General features: G+C 39.9%; 1 protein-coding gene across 16 annotated transcripts in view; it reads right to left on the minus strand.

The window, feature by feature from the left end:
- The window catches only part of APBA1 (amyloid beta precursor protein binding family A member 1), an 84,071-nt gene that overhangs the window by 21,416 nt on the left and 49,280 nt on the right, over window positions 1-13,375 (minus strand). For all 16 annotated transcript variants that reach the window (XM_083403390.1, XM_083403394.1, XM_083403389.1 and 13 more), the window contains 2 exons: window positions 10,330-11,540; window positions 1,788-1,889 (listed from right to left, as the gene is read on the minus strand). In XM_083403390.1, coding sequence (XP_083259516.1) covers window positions 1,788-1,889; window positions 10,330-11,487 — 1,260 coding nt within the window. In that variant the 5' untranslated portion in view covers window positions 11,488-11,540. The remainder of the gene's footprint in view (window positions 1-1,787; window positions 1,890-10,329; window positions 11,541-13,375) is intronic.

Below are 13,375 nucleotides of genomic sequence, written 5' to 3' on the forward strand. Positions count from 1 at the left end.
TTTGATTGAACACAAACAATCCCTAAACACACAAAGAAACACAATGGGACTTACTTCCAAGTAAATACAGCAAATGTTTAAAATCCATAAAATACAATAAAACTGAAGCTACAGTTTGATTAGGTCCTTATAGAACAGCATCTTAGAACAAGAAAATAACTAGTAAAGAGAAAAATGTCAAATAGAAGTATCAATTACTACTAAATAACGGAAGACCTCTTGCTGACAAGACACTTTCAGGAAATTAAGTACTGGTGTGAGATTGTGACATTTATTTCCACCAGGGAACCTGCTTCTGCAGCCATTTGATCTATTGCAATGCCTCTATTTTTGATACTCTGACTCCAATATCCTTTTAAATAATTCATCCAATTGCCATGAGCAGATTAAAGTGGTTTATCTTCTGGATTCAAGTAGGCAGAGATAATAAAGCAGCAGAACAACAAAGAGCATTTCTGAGAAAAGCTTAGTGGTATAAAATACACAGCCTTCAATTAACTGATATAAAACCTTTACTATTATTATAGCTATCATTATTACTATAAATCTTGATTCCTTCCTTCAGAGAGAGTAGTTTTTACAAATATCTATTATCCTTCAGAACAAATATTTGTTACAAATATATTTGTGTAATCTCCTGACTGTGTAATCTCCCTCCATTTAGGCATTTGGCTTTATAGAAAAAAATCTGTACAGAAGCAAAACATTTCATATCTCACTAAATGGCTGGAGAAAGGAGGAAAGAGAGAGTACATGATACATTTTGAGAGTAACTTCATACTGGCACATTCCTTAACACGATAAGTGTCAGCCTGCCCTGAGAAACGGTGATTGGTATTTTTTAACTAAAAATTATTCTTAAGAAAGCTATTTCCCCAAATGGGCAGAATAACTGTGTGCAGTTATTCAGAATATAGCTCTTAGGTTTGGCTGACACTGATATATCCTTCAGATTTCAGGAAAAGAGCAAATATGTCCAAATGCCTGGAAATTTTGAGAGGGAAGTATCCCAACTTTAACATCTTGGTCAGCTGAGCCTGAGGGTGGGACATCTGCATTTCCACTTTTAGAAGAGAGATTCCTGAGGTTCATGTCTCCATAGTGTGTCCAGGCAGGTGAAGCAGAAATGATTCAGTTCTGACTTTGCACAGCTAGAAAGTCTAGTGCCAATGAATTCCAAGGAATCAGTATCACTGCTGCCTTTAAGGAGCACATTTTATGTGCTCTTTGGAAAAGAAGTCCACCCCCCCCAAAAACCCCACATCAAATATTACTAGTAAGCAGACACTATAAAGAATTCTACTGTTAACCTATTAGGACAAAGCATTTCAAAGTAAAGTAACGTGCATGTCTTTGGGCAGCGGATTGTAGTACTATGGAAATTGGACTCTGCTTTGAGGAAAGACATTTGGAAAGTGTTGTGGCAATTCTCATTTCTCCCCTGTGGAAGGTGCTGCTGTTTGTTAAAAAAGAACTGTGGGAATATCTCTAATATACTAAATTTAGGAATAGTTATCAGTGATTCCAGCAGTGCTTACATCCAAGACCTCCAGTCTATTAAACATAACACTACCTAATAAAAGCTGCATTCCTAAATCAGATTGGATTCAAATTTCCTGGTGAATACATGTATTGCAGACTGCAGCCTAAATCAAAAAAGCTTATTGCTTACTATAAATAAATCATTTTTTAAAAGTTTGTTTAATGCACAGAACACAATTAAGGAGTCCTAAATTTGGGGAACATTTCCAGTAAAACTACTGCTTTTAAAAAGACTTGCACTCTACCTCCTTCTTGGTGGGGGTTTCTGCTGTTCCACAGACATCTTGGTGATGCTGCAGACCTGATGATTCAGCGCCTCGTGGGGAAGATGAATCAGGAGATGGAGACTAGACAGAGAAAAGATACACAATGAAATAAAATGCTGACAGAACAATAAATGGTATTTGTTGCTTTGAGATTGAGGACTGGGCAAAGGGTTCCAGCAAAATTAAACATGCAGCATTTCATGGTATTATATTCAGATTTATATTTTCTTAGAAGCAAGTCCTATTAATTTTAGGTCTGCATAAATGTAAATAATAAAATTACTGTTGAACCACTAATTTTTTTGGGGGGGGGGGGAGCTGCAGATATGGGCAAAAGACAATGCAAGAAAACGGCACATTAATAAGTACATTAGGGAAAAAGTACATTAGTAAGAAGTGGGACATATGATTTTCAACCCCCCTGTAGTGAGTTTTGGCTTAATACTGCTGATAAATATGTAATTAAGCAGCAAATTAAATTAAAGCCCATGACTGAGGCAACAACAAATCCAGGCATTAAAACCCTCCCAAGTCATGCCTGAGAGAAAGCTGTTTATCAGGCTGTTTGTATAAACAGCACTTTTGTGGCTAGATATCTTTATCTTCTTTAAATCTTTACTTCTGGTCAAGTTCAATAGAAAGTAAAATCAGAGAGCCAAGCTTACATTGAAAATATGAGGACAAGCATGTAATACAAAACTGAGTTCTAGTTTATACAATGTAATCAGAAGTAAAAGGTAAAAAAAGTAAAGGACCCCATAGACAGTGAAGTCCCGGCAAAGGTGACTACGGGGTGCAGCGCTCAGTGTAATCAGAAGTATGGAAGCAGAGAAAGATTTTTGAAAATTATTACTATTAGTATTTAAAGCCTTTTTATCTTGCTCTTTGGTTGGGGGAAAGAACTCTGACAGCAGCTTACCAATATCAAGAAAACAACAGAAATTACATTTACAGGTGACAAATCAAACCAACTCGGTTCTTATTTCTTTTCCCATGCAGAGTCCCAAGCGGCAGGCAGGACATTTTCCAGGCTGCAGCTCTTCTCCTCTTTCCCCTTTGCCCCGCCTCGTGTCCCTCCCGCCCCCCAGTCAAGGGGGCAAGCCCCTTGGGAACAATTCAGAGGAACCAAGCACTTCTTGGAGATGCAGAGAAGCCCCTTCAGCCCACTCTCAAAACCTCCAGGGCTTGGTTCAAATAGAGCTCTGTTGTGCTCTGGATGTGTTTTTAATTGTTTTTGTTTTGATGTATTGTGTTTTTTTGTTTGTTTTTTTTAATGTATTGTAATGTATTGATTTGTATTGTTTCTTCTTTTTTCATTCTTTTCTTTTTTCTTCTGGAATCTTTAAATTTTTAATAAATATTATTTAGATAGACAAATAGAGCTCTGCTGAAGCCACGGGGATTTCCTGGCTAGCCAGCACCAGCGCTGCCGCAGCTGTGCCAGAGGCTGAAGGACGGCTGGCAGGAGCCTGCTGACACAAGACATCTTTGGAGCGAAGGCCTTGCCTGGGGACCAGCTGCTGCCGACCTCCAAACACAGGAGGAGGAGACTCTGTCCTCCCCTCCCGCCAAACACTGCTTTTTCAGAAAAATGGGGGAAAGTTCCCCTCCCGTGTCCATTGCAGTTCATCTTACTTCCCTCTTGCCAATGCCTTCTTTCTATTTGCTAAAAGAAAAGCCGGAGGAGAGAGTGCTGAAGAGATCTGTATCACTCCATAAGCTTGCAGCGACTAACCAGAAGTGACAACGGGACAAAATAAATGTGGTTACACATTGTGAAAAGCAAACTCTCCCTCCACAGTCACTTAAAAATCTCACAAATAGCAGTTCTCTACAACCTACAACTATTTTTAAAAAATACACCACAGGTGCAGAGTTTTATTTTTAAAAATTATTCTATTCTTCAGTATCATTCACAATATTATAGAACAACGGCTATATTCAGTAACAAGGGCTGTATTCTTCGCAACTATGTTGCTTGGATTTCTAATGCAGTATCCTTTGTACACTGCAGCCTTTGCATCAGAAAAATGAATATTAAGCACCTCTTGAATATACTTATTGTTCATAACTAAAAAAATTCAAAAATATTCTGTTTTTCCTATCATAATTGTTGTTATGGTAAGAACCAAAACACCAGAACAGATCCAAATTTCAAAAGAAAATATCCAAGATGCTTCTGGATGCTCCTACATCATACATACATAGAAATGTCAGAGCAACACAACATTAACCTTATTAAAAGTTTGGAATTGTGCAGACAGAACACCTTCAGGGGTTAAGTAAAACAAATCCTAAATTGACAGTTACTCTCTTGCTACAATTCACTTACCATTCTCCTAAGACACTCAGCCTGATACATCCAAAAATTCTCCATTTTGATTTTGCTGCTGTTCTGCTCAACTTCAGAGTTGTCTGCTAATTGCTAACAATCAAGTGCCACCAAATTACTTTTTCCAGTGGTGTTATGTGCCTGGAACTTGAAATTGAAGCCTGTAACAAGAGATGCTGCTAGTATCCTATCTATGTAGATTAATCTTATTTGATACTGAATGGTTGTCAAACACCCATACCTAAGAAGGTCATTCTCCCTTAGCAAGCGGCTATTCCTTTCATTTATTGCCTTGAAGACATACATTTCTAGCAGAATTGCAGTACTATTGGTATCTTCTGAATAAGTAATAAATGATATTAATGTACAGTTAGGTGGTTAAAGTACAAAGATTTTTTTAAAAAGCAAGCATAATTTAAGAGCTATTATAGTTATGCAATTCCCCCCCAGAAAAAAGTTTATAACTGAAAGTAAAGCATAATTGTAATTTTACCTGAAGTTAATAATGACTAGAGAGTCTCATCGTTTCCCATCAAAGTTTGACTACGTCTAGATCCAACGCAATGTACAGCCTGATCCTAGACATTTCATCTGATTATGGAATAGCCACAAGGACAAAGTGCTACCATGGCTCAGGCTTACTGGCAAATGTGATAGAATTCAGTTTTTCAAGAAGATTTAAAGCTTTTATTACAAGCCCTGAGCCTTTGGAGTAGATCAGACTAAGAATAAGGGTTCTTTAGTCCCTGCAGAGTAAGAAAGTCCCCATTTTTGTCTTCTGGCTAGTGGAGGCTCTTAGGAGGCATAGTCATAATATTTCCTTTTTCCCCTTCTTGCATTTTTCACAAAGTTAGAATGAATTGTCTATAGTAAAAATGTTCCTTTGTTTGTATGTCCAACCCTGGTCTTTGATTAAACTGGGCTTCTGATAAAGCTTTATACATATAAAAATAAAAAATTATGGAAAACCTAAAGCTAGCCTTCAGATCTGTATTTTTGTAATATGCATCTTCCTCCTAGCTATGTCCCCGCATTCAAGACCATATCTTCTTTTTTCAGGTTTCCGTTTAAAGGGAAATTACCTAGGCTAGGAACTTCTTGTACTCGAGTCTATTTCACTTTTCCATTTTGGTGAACAAGCTATGAGGACTTGGTGCAAGCAGGAAAATAGTGAACATACATTTTATCTTTCCATATATCACTTGATTCTGAATTCTATGAACTGATATATATGTATTTGACATCTCTTACATGCAGTGCACACACACAACTCCAAATAATTCTGAATCAAGCCTTTCATGGTTATTTGGAAAAAATATACCCCCCCCCCTTTTAACAGTGGTATCTTAGTCAGCAAAAGTCCAAGTATTCAAGCATGTAAAAAAACTGAAAATTACTTGGGCCACTGCATAATTTTGGAAGTTAATTCTATCAACCAAGGTCCAATGGAATTCCATCTGTGCTCCAAAGAGCAGCTCTAAAACCTTGGCTGTGCAAATGTCAGGCACAGCATCATCCCATCCGCATAGCTGGTGACATTATTTCAGGCTCCTGCAGCACCTGAAAGCTGCTCCATTATTCAAGGCGCCTTTGCTACTCCCTTCGTTAATGATAGATGAGCCCTGCTGTGGAAAAACTGAGGCTCTGCAAAGCTGCACAGCACCAGGCAGAGAACAAAGGAAACCTGTGGACCCAAAGGCAAGCGAAAAGAAAACAAAAGATATTCCCCCTAAGGGAGGCGGAAAAGAGAAACGTCTTCCTCAGAAATGTGACATTCCACTTACAAAACCAGACCATCCAAGTGCATCATTTACTAAACATCATGAAAACAAATCCACCAAGTCTGAGGTTTGCAAGCCAGGGAAGAGCTGTCACAAACTGTCCTTCTGCACCACTGAGCAAAAGGCATTTGGTGTAAATAAAAAGGCACTGCATGGGATGGACATGCAAAGTCAACTCATAATGGTCAAAAAACACTTCTTTGGGGGAAACCATGAAGTGCTCTTAATTAAGACCCTCTCTTTAAGTTAGTGGTTTCTAAAATTTGCTAAGGGAAATTCTCCTATGAGATTATTAGAAGCTGCAAGCTATTATTATTTCTCCAAAATATTTCTCCATCATCATCATGCACCAAGTTAGAGAAGTTGAACAATGTACTAAGTTTGGGATGTCCTACTTGTTTCCATTACTTTAATATTTTTGCTACTATATTTTATTATGAAGGCTGCCCTTGGCTATTCATGTGGAATAGAAAATGATTTCTTTAAAAAAATATGAAAGTTGGGGTTCTCAGAATTCTAACGAAAGCCTGAATATATTTGCTTAGGTTAGCAAATATACTCAATACTCAAAACCCCCACCATTTGGGAGCAACTGAATTTATACAAGTATCTCAGAAATTATGCTGCAAGTAAACAAAACTTCAATCTTACTGTCCAAAAATCAAAACCAGCTTCACATGGGATGTGGCTGTGCGAAAAACAAGACCTGCAAAGGTCTTGCACTACCTGTCACACCATATTTCTATCTCATTGGAAAGGCAATTCTTGTATCTCTCCCTGTGGAAAATGTTGTGTCCTGTCCTTGCATTGGGAGTTTAAGCCTCATTTCTGGATAGCAGGGAGATTGGGGGGGGGGGGGACAGGATGAGCAAGGCACCTGCTTCTCCCACTTCTTTTGCATAGAGATGCAAAAAGCCTTGCTGACATTCATTTCCAGGATCAATCAAAAAGTGCAGGATTTTTAAAAATCTCTGTTGATTGAGAAAATATCAGTTAACAGGGCTTTATCTTACTCAACCCATCCCTCCTATCAAATACCCTAATAGAAAATGATGGGGATGCAGCCTGCGAGCTTCTATCTATGAAGCAGGCGTGCAACCAGGCAAATGACTCTGCAAAATAAGAACTCCCTAGAGATAGTAACCCTAGTACAGGCTGAAGCACAAAGAATAGCTGGCTTCTGGCTTCATCAAAAGTTTAGTATATTTTGAGGCTCCAAAAAAAACCCAATAGATGACAAAGTAATAAATTCAAATCTTATAAAGTGCTGGGGCAGCAGCACATTTAGGCTGCTATAATTCCACTGAAGTCAACTGTACAGGACTTTAGCCTGATTTGTTTATTATTATTTTATTTAACAAAATGTATACAGCACTTACTCAACAGAAAATCGCTAAGTAGTTGGCAATCAACAACCTAAAAGCGCCGACTTTTCCTGTGGACATTTGGACTTTAAGCAAATTTTCGTAAGTAAACTGAATTGGACTATCAAATACTTGGATTTGGCACTTGAACGTGAAGGTCTAAACAGGAAGTCCACCTTCCGTTTTGTAAAAAGATTAAAGCAAAGCCGCTGTAAGCTGAAGTCTATGAAAAGTACTCTGTAAAGCATTAATTTTCACCATTTAAGATATCGAACACCCCCTCGGAAGCAGGGGAAGAGGGGGGAATTCTTTTGTGGATGATTGAAACCTGCAGGACAGCAAAGAAGATGACCTGATTTACTACTGTCTCGAGCCTGGGATCGGGCTGTCAAAGGTCTTATGATTTAAATAATAATAATAACAATAATAACGGGGAATGGAGCACATCTTGATTTGACTTTGTGGTATTTTTAAAAAAGAAGAAGAGCTGGTTGGTAATTTTGTAACTGAATTCTGAACTGATAATAACAAAAAATAGAAATTGTTGCCAATACAGGGAGCTTCAGAAACTGTTGCAACTGTTACATCTCTGAGGCGGAAAATTCCATCACACGGAGGCTGTGAAACAAGCGGCCTTGAAGAATTTTAAGATAACACTGGAAAAACAAGAAGTTCCTGGGAACATGGCTGATAGAATAACAGCTCTGTTGGAACAATTGACAAAGACAGTGGGTACTCTTGAACAGAGTATCTCTGGTCTGCAACAAAATGTTTCAGCTTTGGTACAGAGAGTGAGTAATTCAACAGGTGCTGCTCGGACCTGCTCTGATGTGGAGCCAACTTTGAAAGAGCAAGTATTGGAGAAGAGGATGGGACAACCAAAACAACCTGTTTTGCCTCTGCAAGACGAATTTCATGTGGAAGCCCTAGCATCAGTGTTTCAAATTGATGGACATAAATTGAAGTTTGAGGTTATGGACGTTGAGATTCAGAGCTGGAGAGGCAGTGCCCCACTTGGACTGAGCAAGGCAAGATGGATGGATTTGTTGCTGGAGGGTGGCACTGCGGGAAAGCTTGGAAAAATGGATTTCCATAACCCCAAAGAGACTGTGGAGTATGCCTTGGAATATCTTTTGGATTATAAATTTGAACTTGGAGCTTGGGCAAGCAGGTTGAAATTGAGTAAAGGAGGCGTCGAGGAAAAAGTCCTTCGGGATTTAATTTTAGGTTTGGAAAGAAACTTTCAGGCAGATCAGGGAGAAGAGTTAAGAGCCTCGGATTTAAGAGCACCGGGTTGAGGGAATTATTGGAAATGACATAAAAGATTGATAATTAGTAGAAAAGACTGATAAAATCCGAAACCAGGGGGAAGAGATGGTGGGAAAGATTGGGAATTTTTTTTTTTAAAAAACAGCATTTAGTATAAAATTGTATAATTAAGGAATGTTGGGAAATGGTGGAATGAACTTATTGGACTTTAGAGGCAATATGATAAAGATTTGAGATATTAGGATTTAAGGGTACAAGATATAAGGTTTAAGATTTAAGGATTTAAGGGTATAAGTTAAGGTTTTTCTCTTTTCTTTGCTTATTAGATTGGAATTTGGATAACTTTCTAGATGTTGATAGGAGAATAAGGTTTAAATGCATTAATGATAATTAAGCGAGTAAGCAGTGAAAGATGGGAAGAAATTGCTGATCTAATTAATAAATTGGAATACAAAAAGGGAGGTGGTGTCAGGGAAGAGTTAGAAGTTTCCAGTTTCTCAGAGGGAGAAAGCATTCCCCAAGGGGGGAGGGAGAACAGTGAATCTAATAGAAGGGAGCAAGAGGAACAAGAGGGAGGGACCGGCTGTTCCCAGGAAAGGCAAGGGTTCAGTTCTAGCTCAGATTCGGAGAAGGGGAGATACAGGCCAGCTCTAGCCAGGAGGGTAGAAAAAAGATCGGGAAAGCGAAGGGAAAGGCGCCTTCGCCATTTTGAGGGTGGCTGGTCATGGAGAAGCAGAGCTCAGAAGGTAAGTGACTCTGAGGAAGAATACTTAAGAACTGTTTATAAGATTATTTTGTTAATACACAATAAAAAGTTATAAAAGAACAAGAAGCGTTTGTGTGGTGATCTGAAGAGGACAACGACCAGTCCTGACAGGTGGGAGGAAGTCGAGGAAATAGGTTATCGAAGGAAGGAATAAAAAAAATGGAAGTGTTTTCTTTTTTAAAAAATGTTTTTGTTTTTTGCTTTTATCTCTTGTTGGTGGGGTGGAGGGGTGGTGTTTTCTACATATTGTTAATTTTTATTTATTTTTTCTTTTCTTATTTTATTGTATATTGTCTTTTTCATTTTTTCTTGTATTTTTGAAAATTGGAATAAATATTATTTTAGAAAAAACAACAACCTAAAACATTCATTAAAGCCTTGCCATTCACGGCAAATATTCTGAGGCATCCAGTGGTGCTTTAGGAAACACCAAACACAAAAACATTAATGGGAGAAGGAGGAACACTTCCTTCGCATGGCAACTGAAAACAAGAACGCGGTTTCTGAATCTACTAATCAACACAGGCTGATCATGAGCAGTGGAAGAAAACAAGTCTGCAGCCTGGATGACTGAAAAACTAACAAGAATTCAAAAGAATATTGACCATGACACCATTGCAGTTCCACATGACACTATGCTAGTGCTCAGCAACACACAGCTTCTATTAGAAGCAAATGCATCAACGCAAATATTTAGAAATTAACCTGTGAGAGGACATATCTTACCAAAGTCACATCTAAATATTATTTTTATATTTCTTTTCCTTTTTTGCCAATGCTTAATAATGAAGGTTCTTAAGGCCAAAGGAGAATTTGTAGTGTAATAATTCTGATTTCCAAACACAATTAATAAGGAAAAATAACATTTAACTATGTGTTGTCATCCCCCGCAAGTAGTTAAAAACACAATAAGAAAACCAAATGTTAAGGCTATGCAGTTTTGTGCGATTTTCACTGCATAGCCTTAACATTCGGTTTTCTTATTATGTGAGCCGTTTGGTATACTCACATCTCCCTCTAGTGGACCCTGATCCTCCCTATCCCTGGTTGGGCTGATGTCCTGTCTCATCACCCAAATGGGCTCTTTGGGTTCATCGGGGGTATAAGGAGAACGGATGGTCCTAGTCTTCACTTCCTCAATAGCTTCCTTAATGTCTTTGATAGCCAGGGATATTGCATCCCTTTTCTCCTTGCTGTATCTCTGCACTGGATCTCCCACATTAACTGTAGGTCTAGCGCCAACAGACAGCGGACGGTTGCTTTCATGGTGAACATGAGCAGGAGCATCACCAGGGTCCACATTCTGCTCTGCTTCTGGCATGTCTTCAGCAGCTTTGTCCAGGCTCTGAGAACTCATGCTCTGCTTGACTTCAGCCACAATTTGGTCAATGTCTTCCTCTTGTTCATAACTGTCCATCCTTGGATAGGGAGCAAACTCTGCCTCTTTCTCAGGGCTGTCAGACTCTCCATCAGAGCGCTCATCATAGTGGTGGAGTCGGGCACCGAGAGCTTCCTTTCGATAGTTGTCAGCTTCCTCCCTCTCTTGCTCATAGAGTCGAAGGCCTTCCCGAACATCCAGGTCAGGCGTGTCACCTATCTCCTCATAGACATGTTCCTGCAGCCCATAGTCGGCATAGGGCTCCGCATACTGCTCATCTTCCCCCCGGTGGAAGAGCCGGTGGGTGTACACATAGCCGGAATAAGCAGCATTCATGGCTTCCTCGTGCTCAATGGAGTGGAAGTGCAAGTGGTTGGGGAGAGTTCGGTTACGAGTCGTCTCCGCATGTTCTGCCTCAGCATTTTCTGTGTACTCCTCTGCCTCGGGCCTGTACTGCACTGCATAGGCACTCTCATCCTCATTGTCCAGCACTCGGTCTCCTTCATAGGCATCCTCCACTGGGGCTATGACATCTCCCTCAGCAGTATCCGTGTGGTTGTGGAAGCCGCTCTCCGTGCTAGCGGACCGTGCCAACGTGCCCTCCTCCTCTTCCTGTCGAGAACGTCCTTCAAGGCTGCTGTTGGCACATCTCGGGTGATGACTGGCATACTGGGGCTGTTCATCCTCTACCTCAGAATGTTCCAGGTCAGCCTCCACAGATTCATTCACCACTCTGCTCCTGAGTTCATCATTCACCTCTCCTTCAGCTGGTCCCTCAAAATGGTTCATGGCAGGTTCTCGAGGGAGCCTCACTTATTCTATTGACATTTTGTGTGTTGAGGCTGTAAAGAAAGACAAAAAATGAACACCTCTTATTACACGGGAACAAGGAAGGAGTTTCTTAGAATTGTAGAACTGTAGAATTAATATAACAATACAGTATCAGTCGGCTTTTTTTGATTTTACATAAAATAAACTGTTATTTATTTATTTGACTGATTGATTTCTATCCAGCCCTATACCCAAAGGTCTCAGGGCGGTTCACATAAACTGTTGCCTTATATGCTGTAAAGAATCAGACATGTGAGTTCTGATAAGCTGAAAATTTAAGTAAAGTGTTACCAAAAATTAATTTAAGATATTAGCAGAAAACCCTAGCAAGAATGGAGAGAATGTATTGGATACTAGCTGACTAGCCAGAATTTAACAGACAAGCAGACAAGATGGACAGCGTGAGGCATATTCTGCAAAGGAGACGTGCTCAGAATAAGAGACCGAAGGAGGAGGGCAAAAGGCAAGGGACAGAGAAGAACATACTGAGGACAGATGCCGCCTGGGGTAATATGGTTAATAGAACAACTGGGAAATGCTCTAAGTAGGCAGACTGTGGAGAATAACAGAACAAAAGATTATACAAAAGTGATCTGACAGAAACAGAAAAAAATAAAAACAGGGAAGTGAAAACTGAACTCACTAGGTGATAGCCAACTAAGCCATTATTTTGAGGAGGCCCACTGAAACCACTGACAAGCCATTTCAATGGTCCTACTCTGACCCACTGAATAAATCCAAGGGGAAGAAAACGCCAGAGAAGTACATGCAATGAACAATTCTTGTCTCTAAAAACTTAATTGCCTGCCCTGAGCCTTTTCTTTTCTCCACATTGAAGTAAAGAACTTCACCTCCAACCTGTTAAGATAGCCCCACAAAGGGGTATAAGAAAATAAATGGGCTCCTCTCTCCCCCCCCCCCCCGGCAAGCTGCTGGAAGCCATTTTACTTTTCTGAGCAAAGCTGAAGGCTCTGATATGCAGCATTATAAAGAAGGCCGGTTCTGGAACACGAAGCGTCATCATGCCATACACTCAAGGGGAAGTAAAAATTACAGCTTTTGGTTTATGGCCATTTAGAGAAAGGGGGGGGGGAGGTGTTTGTCAAACAGGAACATTTATAACTTGAAATGACTATAAATGGATGTGCTATGCCAATAAATATTTAGCACACCGATAGCACTGATGTAGAGCCAGAAATCTGTGAATCTAACACTTGAATGCTCCTGCTATGTCATGGGGGGAGAATTTTGTTAGCACTGGATAGTCTGGAAGCACACACTATATTTGATCCCTCGGTTACTGTACGAAGAAGTGGCAACAACCATCTCTAAGCAGCTGCCAGGATAATTCATTACAGAGATAAGAAAAACAATTTTAAAATGGTGGGACCAAATTCCAAGGCTGGGACGGGAGAGACCTTCCCAGCCAAGGTGGGCATCTTAGACAGGTCACCACTGCCAGGCTCTGAGGGTTCCCTGGGCATGGGCAGAAGTCAATAAGAGTGTGTTCTCTCTCTCTCTCTCTCTCTCTCTCTCTCTCTCTCTCTCTCTCTCTCCCTCCAATCTATCTATTAGCTACCAGCCTTTCAATAGAGAGAGAAGGAGGATACGAGAGCATAAGCAGAGGGGCAAGGCACTTTTGGTCTCACTGAAGGAAGTCGAAAGATGGTTTTTATTTCCTCTTCCATCATAATCACATCTCACGGAACACTGAGTGAAAATGTGGTCGTGTGTACCCCATAAATTCATGCCACAGACCAAGAATAACTGCAAACTAACTTTAGCAATTGTGTGGGCAAAGGCAATCCCATTAAAAAAAAAAAAAGAAGAAGCACACTTCAGCTAA

Source organism: Podarcis tiliguerta (genome assembly GCF_965153285.1).
Source record: "Podarcis tiliguerta genome assembly, chromosome: 11".
NCBI lineage: Eukaryota > Metazoa > Chordata > Lepidosauria > Squamata > Lacertidae > Podarcis > Podarcis tiliguerta.